This window comes from Phyllostomus hastatus, unplaced genomic scaffold (assembly GCF_019186645.2).
Source record: "Phyllostomus hastatus isolate PE091 unplaced genomic scaffold, TTU_PhHast_1.1 phas_scaffold_755, whole genome shotgun sequence".
NCBI lineage: Eukaryota > Metazoa > Chordata > Mammalia > Chiroptera > Phyllostomidae > Phyllostomus > Phyllostomus hastatus.
The window spans coordinates 7,018,374-7,034,905 of NW_025334039.1; the positions used below are offsets into that span (position 1 = coordinate 7,018,374).

The following is a 16,532-nucleotide window of genomic DNA, read 5'->3' on the forward strand; positions in this document are numbered from 1 at the left end:
TAGCCATCAGGAAAGTTCAAATCCAAACCCTCCACACCACCATAGCTATAATTCAAAAGGTGAAAAATAAATGTTGGCAAGAATGTGAAGCAATCAAAACCCTGAAACACTGTTGGTGCAAATGCAAAATGGTGGGAAACTGTTCCACTAAACAATACAGCCATTGTGGAAAAGTTTGGTAGTTTCTCAAAAAGTTAGAGTTACTATATGACCCAGCAATTTCACTCCTAGTTATATATGCAAGAGTACTAAAAACATATATTCCCACAAAAACTTCTACACAAATGTTTATAACATCATCATTCAAATAGTCCAAAAGTGGGAATAACCCAAATGTCCATCTACTGATGAATGGATTAAAACAATTATATATCTACACATTAGAATATTACTCAGCCATAAAAAGGAGAATGAAGTTCTGACACATGCTATGGATAAAAATTGAAAACATTATGTTAACTAAAATAAGCCAAAACAAAAGGATAAATATTGTATGATTCCACTTATATAAAATATCTAGAAAAGGCAAATTTATACTGACAGAAAGTAGATTAGAGGTTAGTAGAGACAAAGGAAGTGAGGAGTTACTGCTTAATGGGTATAGTGTTTCTGTTTGGGGTGATGAAAATGTTTTGGAATTAGCAATGATAGTAACAGACTTCATGGATATACTGTAAACCATTGATTTGCACACTTAGAAATTGTAAATATTTTTATATGTGAATTATATTTCAATTAAAAAAAACCCTTAGTAAAGAGAAATTCAACACTGTTGGCAAAATATATGTTAATGAAAGGAAATATCTGAAATACAATACATATTTCAATTTGTGAAAATCACATGCCCTGTTATGATTTTAAAATGCAACTTAGTTTAAAATGCAATTATAAATATATAGTAAGGTAAGTCCTCTGAAGCTTATATTGGTTACACTTACATATTTATACTTATATTCCATAGGTTTCTGCTTCAGGGAATAAAATCTGAGCAAAAAAAATGTAAGTTCCACAAGGTAATGGATCACAACAGAAATGTTGCATTTGTAACTTTGGAAACAGGAGCTAATTCTTGAGGCATGGACATGTGTTTGAAAACCAATTTACCAAATGTGTAAGTCATTTGGTAAATGGCTCCGTTACAAAAGGCATGATAATCTAGTTGCCCCAGACCTGCAAACCAAATGATCACAGTCACTGTCCTGGCTCTGCCACTTACCTCGTTTCCAGTTTATCTGTAGTTGAAGTAGTTGGAATGGAGGTTCCTTCTAGCTTTAAAATTCTGAATTTACTTGGTCTTTTTATGACTTTATAGTCATAAGTGCTTTGCAATTGTTTTACTTGCTTGGACTGCATTCAAACATTGACATTTTAAAATCCAGGAAATTATTACTGAACTACAGGATTTGAAATTTGAAAAAGATACTGTCCACTCAACTTTTAATAGAGTGGACTAATGGATCGCTTTCTACTGAGCCTTTATGTGAAGCAATACCACCACCTGGTGGCTTCTCTTCTAATTGACAACTTTCTTGAGGACGATAGCTTGGCCTCTCCTAACAAGTTAGGACAAGTGGTTCAGATATGCCTATTTCAGGAAACAAGTTTAATAATATTACATGAGATGTGTTCAAATGATCTAATGTTCGTGGCATTGGACCTAGGAACTTATTTTATGATTCAAAAAATTATCTCAACAAATGTTTCGTGTCCAACTACAAGCACAAAATAGATATTTGCATTCAAAATGTTACATTCTACGTGAGAGGATGTAGACAACAAATATTAAGCATAATAAATACGTAAATTATAATATTAGTGGGAAGCTGTATTAAAAAATCAGGATAAGGGGGCTGTTGCGTAGGTTGCAAGTTTAAATAGGGTGCTATTTGAGCAAAGAATGGAAAGAGGTGAGGTCAATTCTACATGCGTGTCTGAAAAATAAAATTCCATAGGCTTACAGTCTAAACATCTAGCTTTAATTGTACAATGCTGCTATAATTCTCCTTCCTCAAGTATATTTTAGGAAGCAGAAGCTATCAAACCAGGTCAACATTAATAGGAATGACTACATTTTGAAAATTGGTGTTTCCTAAAGGTGTATACCTTTCCTAAAGTGTAATGGCTGTCTTTAGATATTCAGAGAAGACACATGAAATGGTTGTTTTCTTACCTTATTTTTCATCACCTTAACATAGCATTTATACATCGGAAATTGTGTTCCTGTGAAAGTAATGACTGTAGTCTTAGGAATTAAAAGGCAGGGAGAAGATGGTGGAGGTGGGATGCAATCACCAACAAAGATTATATTTCTCTAGACACTTTGTGGCTTTGTTATTTATAGGTGTCTCGCTTTTTGAAGTTATTTTGTGTTTTTCTGATATGAAACTTTTTAAAATGGTATTTTCCATTATTGTTTAACCCCCTTAGACTGCCTTCCTCCACCCCCTTGAAGCCATTTTAATTTTCTGTCTTAAATACGTTTGGGTTAATTAGTGCCTCTAAGAGCTAGAAATTCTGAGAATAGAGACTGTTTTAGACTACTTCATAGGTGTAGCATAGGTGTAACATAGTAAATAGTCAGAAGTTATTTGTCCAAAACTTACTTTAGAAAAATTTGAAAGGTAACACCTTAAATCTTAGTATGTTGGGATTTATCTTTACATCAAAGCTTTCAGTGAATGGCGAAGAGGTTTTCATTTTCTTTTTGATACATCCAGGAAATTAGACCAGACCTTCACAAAGTAAAGAATTAAATGGATAAATTTTGGAAAATAAAGTTCTTGATCAATTGCCTAAAGCAGGGGTGCAAAACTCATTTTCAATGGGGGCCACATCAGCCTCCCAGTTTGCCTTCAAAGGGCTGAAATAATTTTAGGACTGTATAAATGTAACTACTCCTTAACTGTTAAGGAGCTGAAATTACATTCAGCCCTTTGAAGGCAACTGGGAGGCTGATGTGGCCCCTGGCGAAAATGAGTTTGACACCCTTGGGTTTAAGGGTCTGATTTTTTAAATCACACTATTGTTTCCATAGTGACTTGTAATTAGGTGCTTAATCTACATTATGAAAGGTCAAAATGCTATCTAGTAGTATTAACACTTTTTTAAAACAAGATTTTAGTCATTTATTTTTAGCCAGAGGGAAAGAGAGGGAGAAAGAAAGGGAGAGAACAGCAATGTGTGGTTGCCTCTGGAGCACCTCCAACCAGGTCCTCACCCACAACTCACTGGGCCACACTAGGGAGTGTGTATTAACACTTCTTAATTTGTATATAGCACTTAGGTTTACACAACCTTGTCTCATTTGCTTATTTGGTTCAGACTATGCCGTGCGAATGTAAAATTTGCAGTATCTTTCCTTTTAGTTCTCCTTCAAGGAGAATCTGTTTTCAAGGAACTATGTGCACTGCACTGGAAACTTAAATCTGACACACATACAAATTTGAAGAAGCAGTGGTCCAAAAGTGCCAAGTGGCAGCAGCTGATCTTGGCAAAAGGAGGGTCTGGGGGTGGATGAACAATAGGTGAGAAAGGTCAGTGGAATCACAGCATGCTGAGGTTCAGCAGCTGAATAAGGCAACCCTGGCAAAGCACAGCATTAAAGGTCCAGGTGTTTAGGTGACAAGTCGGCCAACCCTCCCCTTCTCAAACAACAACAACAACAACAAAAAGAAACAAACAAAAGCTCCAAACTTTTCCTTTCAAGAAAAATTCCTGCGAACTTATGATTTGGGAGCAGAAGGGGAGCCAAGAGCCGCCAGCAAATCTAGTTCCATGTTTAGGTAGCTGGAGCTGTCTGAAAACTGAAGTCAAATAAACAGAGGCAGCCCATAAAGTTCTGTGGAATGGACGAAAATCTATTTGAATTAAATACATAATATGTAAAGATTATATTAGGAAGGAGACCCAAGAAAGTGTTAACAATAGTTACTTCTAGGGAGAACTCAGGATGAACAGCTAGGCAGTTTAGTTTTTTTTGTCTTTACGAATTTTCAAGAGGCATGCTCAACCTTTCTAAAAAAAAAAAATCAATGAGTTTAGGAGGATCCCGTCTCCCCCACTTTCCAAGCATTGCTGCCTTCCTCCCGCACACCTCACTGCCAAGACCTACATTACTCCCAGCCCACGCCCCTAGAGGAAGCAGGTCTCCGCCTCTAATTCCCATGATCTGGACCAGACATTCCACACTACAAATCACGGAAAGGTGGTCAGGTGCATAGTCAGGTAGAATAAAGGGGGCAGGGCCTCTAACGCTGACCCTGCAGACCAGTGCGACGCCAAAAATATCGTTAGCAGCCTTAAGTGTAAGGCTGATGCACATTGGGGGAGGAGGGGGTCTTCCTATTATTATTACGTAGTGCTATTGCCTTGTCGGAGAAAGCACCCAGGCCAACTTGAGTCACCCCCCACGCAGGGCACTTCAGTACTAGCAACTCTTCCGAAACAGCAGACTGCGCCCCCGTCCAGTCAGGCAGCTTATCGAAGCCCAACTTGCCTTCCTGGTTAGCGGATTCGCCACTTTTTGGTGTTAGAATTTAAAATGAAATCTCGGAAGCCCTTCCCGTCCAAGAAAGTAGAAGTAGGACACACTGGGGATTCTTGACTTTTTTTTTCCCTCCCTCTTCTGGCTTTCGCAGTACCTACAAACACAGCTTGCAGCGAACTTGCGTCGAAAGCGACGACGCGAACGCAGAGGCCGCCGCAGCCCCGGCGCGCAGCCGCAGTGGCCGCTGGCTCCCGCCCCCGCCGGGTGGCAGACGTGGAAGTTACTGGCGGACCGGGCTTCCTAGGAAACCGCCTCCGAGCCCGAGCCGGAGGCCGAGGCGAGCGGAGGTGGCGGCGCCGGGATACGAGTAGGAGTCGCTGCCGAGGCCTGTCTCTGACGATCGACGAGGGCGGACAGGCGTTTCACCATGGGTGAGAGATCTGAGAGAGACGGGCGCTCTGGCGCGCTTCAGGTGGCTGCGGCCGAGGCGGGGGTCGGGAGGAGGAGAGGGTCGCTGAAGACTTCGCTCACCTTGGTGTTGCAGCTGCCGGGGTGGACCCTGCCTGGAACGGCCGCCCCGGCTCGTTTCTCTACGTCCCAGCGGTGTCGGGGTGGGGGCCGCGCGAGGCCGAGCAGCACTGCGCCCTGGGAGCCCAACCCCAAGTCTTGCCCTCGATCGCGAACTTTCCCTCACCTCCTCGTCGGACCTAGCTGGACTTGCTGGGCAGAGTCGGTCTTGCACAGCTTGGCCATGAGGGTTCTTGGGTAAAAGATGAGATCTGCCCCAATAGTGGAAGCTTGGTTCTCTCTCTGGTCGCTGACTGCATCGGTTTAAAAAAATCCAAAGGGAGATGCTGCTCGTAATTTGGTGTGGCAGCCAATTTGGCAGTTGTCTGCTTATCTGGAGCTTTTCCTGTAGAGAATAGAGTAAGATGGAGAAGGAAATGGGGAGGGTATTATTGGTTAGTAAATGAAATGTTAATCTCAAGTTCTGAAGTGCCAGTTGAGAGAATGACGTGGTCATCACAAGCGGCAGGGGAAGCCTCCTTCCCTGCTGGAGTGCGGAAGGGAAGTACAAATTCTGCACCTTGTTTACAATTCTGTAAATGAAGATGGAAATTCTTTAGCTTACTTAAATCCCTCCACGGTTTTTTGGGGATTTTACTTCCTGCTCTGGAACATCACACGCACTTTCCTGTCTTTTTCCAGAACCGCCTTCAGTTTTGCTCTTCCGCCTTTTTTTTTTTTTTAAAGCCTGTAAGAGATGGAAAAGACTTTGCCAAGTCCCACCCCTTTTATTACACTTTCCCAAGGTTATCGAGCCCATGGTGTGTTCACTTATCCAGCTCTTAACTGTGTCATTTCTTTGTCAAACAACCATGTATTGTTGAGTGGCATCACTTCTGTCTTCAACTTTTATATATTGTTTAGTGTACCTTTCAATCTCAGGGTTTTTGGTGGAAAGGAATCAAGCCAAGGTGCTTTTTTTTTTGTAACCATAAAAGAAAAAAAAGTTAAGCTTCTTTTGTTTTAAAAAGAATAATACTCTAAATTTCCATTTTCCTTAGAGGTTTTCTTGAACACAATCCATTCCTAAGAGCCCCTGCTGAGATATAGAATAGTTTTTTAAAGTTTTTTTTTACTTTATTTTTATTGTTGACACTATTACAGATGTCCCCATTCCCCTGCCCCTTTGCCCACCTCCACCCAGCCCCCACCCCCAAATAATATTTTTTAATTTTAATTGTTTCCATCTTTGCTGTTATATGATTGACAAATAAAAATTGTATGTATTTCAGATGTGCGACATATATTTTGATATCTGTATACCTTGTGAAATAATTACCACAATCAAATATTAACACATCCATTACTTCACACAGTTATCTTTTGTGTGTGTGTGTGCACTGAAAACCTCTAGAGAGCTTTCTTAACAAAGTCTAAGTGTACACTATATTATTATTAACTGTAGTCGCCATGCAGTACATTCGATCTCCAGAACTATTCACTTTATAACAAAAGTTTGTACATCCTTCCCTTTCCCTGGTAACCACCATCCTCTCTGCTGATAAGTGCTTTTGTATTACACCATACCTTGTATATAGGAAGCCTTCTGGGAATATTTCATGATGCATTGAATGTAGTTTTGTTAATTTTTAATGATTTTTCTGTCAAGTATTCGGGGCTTCTGTGTCTCAATTTCTTGTGCTGGTTTGCTAATAGAAATCTTAGTGATTGAAGGTGGTTATGATGGCACTGCTGCTATACGGCCACAGTAGTTGCTTTTCGTGTGCGAGGGTCTCATTGTCCCACTGTCATTCGGACTCGCCCTCTGGTTTTTAGAGGTAGTGGGGGGATCATGCCAACACACTCATTCTCTTGACCAGAAAGTGAGCTCCATATTTCTCTTATTTTTAGTGTATCTTCTGTGCTTGCCTGATATATTATCTAGGACATGCTATTAGTAATTACTTATTTGATGTTGAATAATATATTTCAATGGAGGATGAAAATATTCATCTATGAACTGAGGAAAGTGATGTAATATTTAATTTGGTGTAGCTGTCAAAGGGCAAGATTAAATGTTTTGTGGACCTAGTTCATAAGATGATATTTAATACATTTTTTTGCTTTTATTATTTTTAAGGTGGCTTTTTCTCAAGTATATTTTCAAGTCTGTTTGGAACCCGGGAAATGAGGATTTTAATTTTGGGATTAGATGGAGCAGGAAAAACTACGATTTTGTACAGATTACAGGTTGGAGAAGTCGTTACTACCATTCCTAGTAAGTGTTGGTATGATAAATTGTAGGGGCTGTTTGCCATCTAACAGAACTGTATTTCTGAATTAATAATACACATAATAAAGTAATTATAAGGATTGTAAATGATGGTAAACTTCCATTATGAGCATGGTATTGATAATGCATTTTTTTCTGTAACTGAGCAGTTTGGTGTACTATATAGACCTTTGGGCACAATTGGATTTTGCCCTTTAGAGCTGTTTTAAAAATTGCTTGAGTGAACTCAAGCCACTTAATCTCATTGAGAGCCAATCTCTTTATCTTTATTGATAAAATGAAGATAACAAATATCCACTGGTTTTGAGTGGGGAAATATGTAAAGTGTATCAAATACTTGGTAGACCTCTTTAAAAAATTATATAGATTTTAAGTGATACTACCTATGGAGTGGTTTTTTCCTTAAATTTGTTACTATGTATTTTAATTAATATTAGTTTCTCTTAAGTAATTGTATTGATTAGTTGTAAAATCTGAGTTGAAAAGTCTGAGTGTTGAATTAATCTTAGACCTAAAAATATCAAGAGAAGAAACGTCTCAATTTACAATTAATTGTTGATTGTTCTGGAGGGTGTGGCTCAGTGGATTGAATGCCAGCCTGTGAAAGGAGGGATGGCTGGTTCCATTCCCAGTCATGGCACATGCCTGGGTTGTGGGCTGGGTCCCCAGTGAGGGGCGCATGAGAGGCAACCACACGTTGATATTTCTCTCCCTCTCTTTCTCTCTCCCTTACCCTCTCTCTAAAAATAAATAAAATCTTAAAAAAATAAATTATTTGTTGATATCTTGAAAAAATATTCTCAAGTAGTCCTGTTTGACTCCATAAGAAAACTGTCCTGTTATTTATACTTTTTTTCATTTGTTGACCTGAATTTCCTTATAGATTTAATACATTTCAACTAAGTTCTGGTGTTGATAGAACATGTGTTTAAATTATGCCTTTAAAGTTACTCTGTCATTCAAGGTATATCTGTGTTTAGTAGTAGTTAAATTTCCAGATTACAAGAAGGCAGCTAGTTTTTATGAAAGAACTTTTAAAACTCTATGGCATCTTCTATTTCTTTTTGCTACTTTCAATAAATTTCAGTCCCCTTGGTTTTTGCTTCTCAAAATTGGATATCACTGCTGTGTCTGCGTGTTGGTCATCTTACCTGCAGTGCACATGGTCTGGTGGGTGGCTTTTCAGGGAATGCTGATTGACACTCCTTGGCACATAAGTTGTGTTCCTAATGTTGGTGGCAGTGGCGATGACACTCCCACCTAATTTGTGGGAGACGTTACGAACGTGCTTCTTAGTTTTTCACTCTAATTTGTTATGTTATAGTTATGTTTTTGGTTGTAAAAGGCATACTTGCCACATATGCCTATGAATCATTTACCAATATAAACTTAAATCTAAAATAAGAATTGTTTAGTTACAGCTATCAGTTTGTAATGTGATTTCACAAGCTTGTAAAATCTTAGTAAACTTTGTATATATAACTCCTAAGTTTGTTCTTTTTTAGCATCCTCTGCACTTCCCCTTAGACTCCTTTCCATGAAAACAGTTGTATCCTGCCTTAGCTGAGTGGTACTAGGGCTTCCCCTAAGAAGAATGGCAGGGAAAAGGGATGGGACACCTCCCTTTGACCATGGAGCTGTGACTTCACTGCAGATGAGCGCTTGAGCAGGTCCGCAGGGGGTCTGTGAGGTTGCCAGCCTCAGAGAGCCCAGCTTCCATCAAGCAGTATACAGCCGTTGCCGTGTCCTTGCCCACTGAAATTTAGAGTCCAGGCTTTCTTAGTTTTGTTCCTTGTTTGTTTGCCACCTACCACAATTCAGATTTTCATAATATGCCTGCAGCTGTTCTTTTTAAATATAACTTCCTGAACACTTCTATGCTAGTTCTGTATTAGAGGAGTTGAACATAATAGAATTTCCATTGAGCTAAGAATTATATATTTGCAGAGGTGACTGGGGATTCTTATATAATCTAAGGGTGGTGCTCATCTTGGTAATTGAGTGTGTGTGTGTGTGTGTGTGTGTGTGTGTAGCATAGCACACTGTCTTGTCTTAAATGGAATAATATCTCAACCAATAATGTAATTCAACAGTTGCCCTTTGTTGTGGGAACTCCATTAGCCGGGGTACTTTGAAGGTAGAATGCATTAGTGTCTGCATAAACCACTGACTTATCTTTCAGCTATTGGATTCAATGTCGAGACAGTAACATACAAGAACCTTAAATTCCAAGTCTGGGATTTAGGAGGGCAGACCAGTATCAGGTATGGTACAAAGACCAGATTGTTTTGTGGTATGTAATGTTGATTGGCTCTTGTAGGGTTAACAGCAATAAACCAAAATATACCTTCTGTTGTCATTTAAATGGAAGCCACTTAGTTTAAAATGAGGTAAAACTGCCTCTTCTTTCCACTGAATTATAATCTTAAGGAAACCAGTTTTTCAGTTACCACTTAATAAAAAATATTTTCATAAGAATTTCAAGATCTAATTTTTCACTAAAAGAGTCCTCCATTTAGTTCTTGTCCCTTTCCTCTGTGAGACAGACTATTTTACATTTCATAAAAATACCTCCCAGAGCCACTGCTTTGGGCTGATGTGAACACAGATGCCCTCTGGAGCTCAGGTCTTCCGCCCGGCACTCTGTGCTCGACCCGGCAGTGGTGACTGTTCAGTGACCGTCAGTGGTTGCTCACTGTGGTGTCATATTAAGAGGTTAGCAGTGCGTTTCCCAAACGTCCTGTTTCCCTTTAACTTATATTATTCCTTGAATGACTTTTGAGTCTGGTTCTAACTTTAGCCATTCTACTTCTTGGTATCTTTAGTGAACAGTTTAATGCCTATTATTATATAAAGTCATTAAACAATTTTTTTAAAGAATCCATTCCTCTTAAAGAGTTCTTAGTTAAAAATTTAAAGATGTAATGATTAGGTCGAGTACAACTTTTTTGTCTGTACATTTAGTGGTTTAATAGGTTTTGAATATATTCTCTCAGCCTAAGTCTGAATTCCTTGGTCCTGTGATTTAATGTTTATCAACATTCTTTCCACCGCCATGTCTCAGGGATATGATATATAGATCAGTTAGAAGCAATGCCTCATTATGGCATTGATTCTAACATGGGTGGGGCAGGATTGGCACGTAACCCCCACCATAATTGCCAAATCCTAGTGTATAAATTAACATAACAGTTTCTTTTTTTCAAATAATAATATATTCTCTCTTTCTGAATTTTCTCTAGGCCATACTGGAGATGCTATTATTCAAACACAGATGCAGTGATTTATGTAGTAGACAGTTGTGACCGAGACCGAATTGGCATTTCTAAATCAGAGTTAGTTGCCATGTTGGAGGTAAGAAAATCTTACAGAGATGTGGGGAAATCATTTACAGTTGCTTGCTGTTTTCACTGTTTATTATTACATGCAGGAATCATTAAAAGGAAAGTAGGAATATTTCCCACCATGATTTTATTATCATTTTCTTTTATGTGTATTACTTCCTATTCCAGAAACACTGTTGGATAGATGATCACAGACAAAAAAATATCCAGCCTTGTGACTTTCTTTAAATGAGAATCCTTGATTCCCAGGAAGTTCAGAATTGAATTTTTTTAAAACTGAACTATTCTGTGACTCCTATGAAGTGATTTTTTAGAAAAATGTATTTCTAGTTATATAAATTAGTTTATGCACACAGATATGGGTATAAATAATAAGCATGTTTGTTTGCTACAGAACTATTAAAGAGAAATGGATTTCTGGATTTCTGGCATAATTCTGATCCCCGCTCATCTCTCCCAGCTTTATCATTCTTTACTCTTCCCTGTGCCTCAGCCACACTGACCTTCCTGTTCTTTGAATGCGCCCAGCTTCACACGCGACACCGGGCTTAGGGTCTTTTGCATTTGCTCATCCTGCGTGGAATGCTCTCCTCTGCCCCCCCAAACCTTTGTATGACTATCTTAGTGATGTATTTCATCATCCATGTTCCTGCCCCAGAGAGGAGTCTGTTGTTTTCTGATCCCATATTCTACTTTGTTCTTTGTACCATTTATCATTTCTTTCCATTATTTAAAAATATATTTTGTTTAATTATATATATCTTGCACCCTAAAATGTAAGTTCTTCAAATTTACCCTAGTATCCCTTGTATGTGGAACAGTGTACAGCACTTAAGAACTCCATACATTGCATTCGCTGAGATTCGTAAGATTATTTATTGGCTGGCTGACTGAATTCAGAGGCTGTATTAAATAATCAATTTAAAGTTAAAAAAACCTCCACTTGTTAAATAAACTTTTCAAATGTATTAATGATTAACTTATTAATAATGAAATTGCCTATGCTCATGAAAATTCAATTTCTTCTCAACAAAATTATGATTATGAATTATGTAGTCATCAAATGTTCTAGGCCACTTGATTTCCCGGGTAGAAGTATTCTCAGAATACTTTGGATGTCTGACTTGTTAATGACTTACAAGTCACTGAACTTTGGATTTTTTTAAAACAAAATTGCGTAGTATTTATCATAAGAGTTTCTTAGACCAAATTCAAATATAAGGAATTTTAAGGGATGTTTAATTGCCTTGGGTATGATGGGTTTTAAAAAATAAAAGCTTTGTTCTGATGTAATTCACATGGTATAATGCATTTTTATCATATAAAGTTTTGCTTAAAAGAAATGGATTATTAATGTCAATTTTACAATTCTCAAGTTGTGCTAGATTGTTGGTAGGTTATTTTTGTTGTTAGGATTTGACTTGCATAAATTTATGGACTAAGAACTAAAAATTATTCTTTAGCAGTTAACTTTCAATCAACACATATTTATTATGTAATATAAAGTACAGGTAAAGTATGAGTCAGGACTATTACATCAAAACTTATTGACACGGCCCTGGTGGAGTGGCTCAGTTGGTTGGAGTGCCGTCCTGTGCCCTGGAAGGTTGCATGTTCGATCCTCAGTCAGGGTGCAGATGGGAGGCAACCAGTCGATGTTTCTTTCTCACATCACAATGTTGATGTTTCTCTCTCTCTCTCTCTCTCCCCTTCTCCCCTCTATCTCCCAAATCAATAAACATATCCTGGGGTGAGGATTAAATTTAAAAAACTTACACATAATTATTTTATTTTACCTTCTTTGTGCACAAAAATAAATTCTAAATGGTATAGAGAATTAAGTGTAAAAATGGTTGTTATAACAGTATATAAGTAAATATGTATAAAGTTTCTGGATAAGAAAGGGCTTTCTAAATCAAAGCGTTGGAAGGAATTACAAAGAAGAGAGATTTAATTCTAATAATACATCTAAAAATCCCCCAAAGCTCATCGGCTAGATAATGGGAACTAAAGTGAAGCCGGGAACAGGGAACCGGGACAGTGTTTTACAGCCGGAGACTGAGGATCGGTGGTTTTAATCATAATGACCTCTGCCACTCATTGGATAAGTGAGCATAAGGCATCGACCCACAGTTCACAGGAGAAAAATGTATTGCTGGTAACATTTATATTTTTAACACCCCAATAATCATATAATGAGATGCTGTGTCTGGAAAAATACATAATTTCCAGTTGTACCAAGGCTGAATTACAGATAGGCACTGTCATATACTGTGGGTGGAGTCAAAACATTACAGCTTTTCTGGATAGCAGTTTGTTTATGTATGTAACAAGACACTGGAAACATTTCGTACTTTGATTCCATTTTTAGAGAATTATGTTAAAGAAATAGAGATTTATACAAAGACTTTTATATAATGACTTGGGTCACTTGGGTTTCTCTAATAATTAAATGAAAAACATCCAAAAAGAGTTTAATACTGGAAAAGTTAGTTTATGGTACATGTAATCATAGTTTACAGTATATTTAACTTTTTTAAAAAAAATTTTGATTGTTTGGAAAATCATCCAGAATTTAATGTTTAGTTTAAATAAACTTCATAGAGCAAGGTATGGAACTATATGTAAATGTGATTAAGTGTATAAATCTATCTGTCAAGTAAACTATAAATACCTGAATTACAAAGCAGTAAAAAATACCCAGAATTTTAACAGTGATCATGTTTGGGAGGTCGGATTATGGGTGAAGCTTCTTTTCTTCATACTTCTCTGTAATTTCAAATCATTTATACTGGTCATTACATATTAATAATTAGGAAATGTACTTTTAAAATAAATTTTTTGGCATGTCTTTCTAAACTCCAGCGAGCACACTGATTAAAGGAAATTAAATATCTTCTGTTTAACTTAGGAAGAAGAGCTGAGAAAAGCCATTTTGGTGGTGTTTGCAAATAAGCAGGACATGGAACAGGCCATGACTCCCTCAGAGATGGCAAATGCACTGGGACTACCTGCCTTGAAGGACCGAAAATGGCAGATATTCAAAACTTCAGCAACCAAAGGCACTGGCCTTGATGAGGCAATGGAATGGTAAGCATCATGTTTCCAGAAGCCACCTGTGCATATGTGTGTGTTGTGTGTGTGCAGCTGTGTACACATGTAACTTCCCGTTTTGTCTTAAAGATGAAATTTAAATTACTTAGCAGCTTATCACGTTAAGTTCCTCCAGCGTTATCTTCCACTTAATGTGCATCGGCTTTTATTTCAACCACACCTACCTGATCAGTTAGATAAGCCAACTTTCTGCCACTTTCGTCTTTTTCCTGCCTCACTTCGCCCTCTAATTCTTTACCCTTCAGGACTTGGGTTAAGGCTGTCCTCTTCAAGAGTCGTCCCTGATGTGTCTCATGCCCACTGCCTGCCACACACGTGGATGTTCTAGGCACAGATCAGTGGTGTAGCACTTGTTACACTGTCCTGTGATTGACTTGTGCACCTCCTTGTTAGATGTATCAGCTTCTTGAGGACAGAGACTAGTTTTCACCACTGAACTGACTGGCTGTAGAAGCAGCAGCCTGGAAAGTAGATACTTGGTTTTTTGGATTATTCATTCAAAGCATAGACAAAGTGAATGCTAAAAGACCCTCTTTGAAATTGAGTCTATAACATCATTTTCTAATATAACTATCTTAGCCTTCATCATCTAAAGTGCTTTGGAATTCACCTCCATTTTAAAATTTATAAATGATCATACTCTATACCTGAAAGTTTGAAGTTAATTTTATGAAACCATTTATTTTCTCTTCACAGGTTAGTTGAAACATTAAAAAGCAGACAGTAATTCAGTCACTTCTGCGCCCCTGAAATGAAGACCGTATCATGTATCCCCATGGAAACAGCTGGTGTGCTTCACACTACTAAATGCTAGAACTGTGTGTGATTGTTGGCGTATACTGAACTGACCACAGCATTTGTAATAAATATGAAAAATAAGTATTTGGTAGGAAGGGTACCCATCGTGATCGAACCAGCTGAATATCTGGCCTGTGTAATGTAAAATATTCCTTCCTTTCTTGTGTTAAGGGTATATATTCTATTTGTGTGGAATTCTTATTCAAATGCAGTCCTATTTAAAGAATGTGCTCTAATTGAGGGAAAAAACCCTATTTTTGAATTAGCAGTTACAGGTTGTTTGTATAAACACTAATAAATATCGTAGCTCAGATATTTTTCCTCTAAAATGAATTAAGTTTTTCCAAAAGGTAGACTCAATAGAGTAGTGTAGAAATGTAGTGTGGGCAATATAGTTTTCATTTACTTAAATGACCACTTTATTTAAGCTGTTCCATTTAAAAGCTTTTGGTTATCGGCATGAAGTTGAAATAATTATTTTGGTGGTTAACTTCACTGACTCATCTGTAATTATCATTTTATAGTACTTTATATAGTTGTTGAAAAGGTTTTTACGTATCTTGACCTAGTCAGTTTGTGCAGGAACCCTGTGATGTCGGTAGGATGGGTTGTAAAGTAATGTTGAGGGACGTGTGGCATCTCGGCTTGCTAGGCTGGCTTGCCCGACTGCTAGTGAGCTGGGAGCAGAGCTCAGGATGAGACTTCAGGGTCAGGGTCAGAAGCTGGTCCCGTGAACTACACCTTAAGTTGCTGAAAATGTCATCTGTGCAACACAGATGACATACCTCCTTAAGTAAAATTATGGTAACTGAAGGAGACTCTGTACATTCAAAATAATGTCTGTAAATTTATTTGTCCATACTAAGTAGAGGTAGCAAAAGCAATCCTAAGTGGTCATATTTGATGAATTCACAACCCATTAAAGAAAAAATACGTGCTGAAGGAAATAAAAAAGATGTATTTTAAGAAGCATTGTGAAAGATGTCTTTACTGTCTTTCATTCCTTTTATCTACTTTTTATTGGACATGTAAGTTTGGTGAAGTCAACATCATGTTGGCTTTACAGGGAGAAATTAAGCATTCTTGGTTTTAAAAATTAGGTTTACCACTAGGCTATCAAAAATTTATGTTCAAAGGAGCTTTTCAGACTGCCCAGCTCTACCACAGGCGGGACTGGCTGCAGTGTGCAAAGAGACATAGCCCTCAGTAATCACTAAAAATGGGGAGAAATTTTTTAATTCTTTAATTTTGTTAAGAGATTTTATTTACTTTTAGGGAGAGGGGAAGGGAAGGAGAAAGGGAGAGAAACATCAGTTGGTTGCCTCTTACACATCCCCAACTGGGGACCTGGCCTGCCACCCAGGCATGTGCCCTGACTGGGAATTGAACTGGCCACCCTTTGGTTTGCAGACCAGCACTCAATCCATTGAGCCACATCAGCCATGGCAATTTTTTCATTTTTTAAGTTGAACAGCTAGCATTTAAAAAAATCAGATGCTGGTAAAGTGAGCTTAACACCATTGTGCACCTTGTTTCAGAAACCCGAGGTTCATTCTCCTGACCCCAGCACTGTCCTACCAGATGTTGGCCTCTGGCCTCCTTCCCTTACACCTGTGGTCATTCTCTCAGCTCAAGTGAATGTGGCTTTCTCGTTTTGCCTGTGGGACTTAGTCTTCTTATTCCCCAGCACTTGGTCCTAATTTGCTGTCAGTGTCAAGTGGAGAAGTTCAGAATCACTGTGAGAACACAAGGATGGGGAAGTGAGGCCCTGGCTGGCAGGTGCTGTCTGGCACTGGGGCCTTGCAATCTTGAATTCTGAGGAAGACCCATGAAGCTGTAGCCAAGGGATGACCTTGGATGATCCTGATGTCTCCAGTTTATCACAAAGGCTAGGAGGGGTATAAGAATATATGCTTATTTTAATATGGTATAAATTATAAAGAAGGTTCTTTTTGAGTAGGAAGCAACTATACAGGTGTTACAGGAGACT

General features: G+C 38.3%; 1 protein-coding gene across 1 annotated transcript; it reads left to right on the forward strand.

Annotated features, from left to right (window-relative positions):
• The first annotated feature begins 4,721 nt into the window (after positions 1 to 4,721).
• ARL1 (ADP ribosylation factor like GTPase 1) lies at positions 4,722 to 15,511 on the forward strand. Its single transcript, XM_045826647.1, has 6 exons — positions 4,722 to 4,917; positions 7,134 to 7,271; positions 9,469 to 9,550; positions 10,529 to 10,640; positions 13,542 to 13,720; positions 14,441 to 15,511. Exons 1-6 carry the CDS (start codon positions 4,914 to 4,916, stop codon positions 14,469 to 14,471), a joined length of 546 nt encoding a protein of 181 aa, XP_045682603.1. The 5' UTR covers positions 4,722 to 4,913; the 3' UTR covers positions 14,472 to 15,511.
• The last annotated feature ends 1,021 nt before the right edge of the window (positions 15,512 to 16,532 follow it).

What these genes read in the sequence shown, in the direction of transcription:
- ARL1 (XM_045826647.1), top strand. An exon ending in GGAGGGCAGACCAGTATCAG is followed by an intron (nt 9,551 to 10,528) that starts GTATGGTACAAA and finishes AATTTTCTCTAG; the next exon opens with GCCATACTGGAGATGCTATT. An exon ending in CTTGATGAGGCAATGGAATG is followed by an intron (nt 13,721 to 14,440) that starts GTAAGCATCATG and finishes TTCTCTTCACAG; the next exon opens with GTTAGTTGAAACATTAAAAA.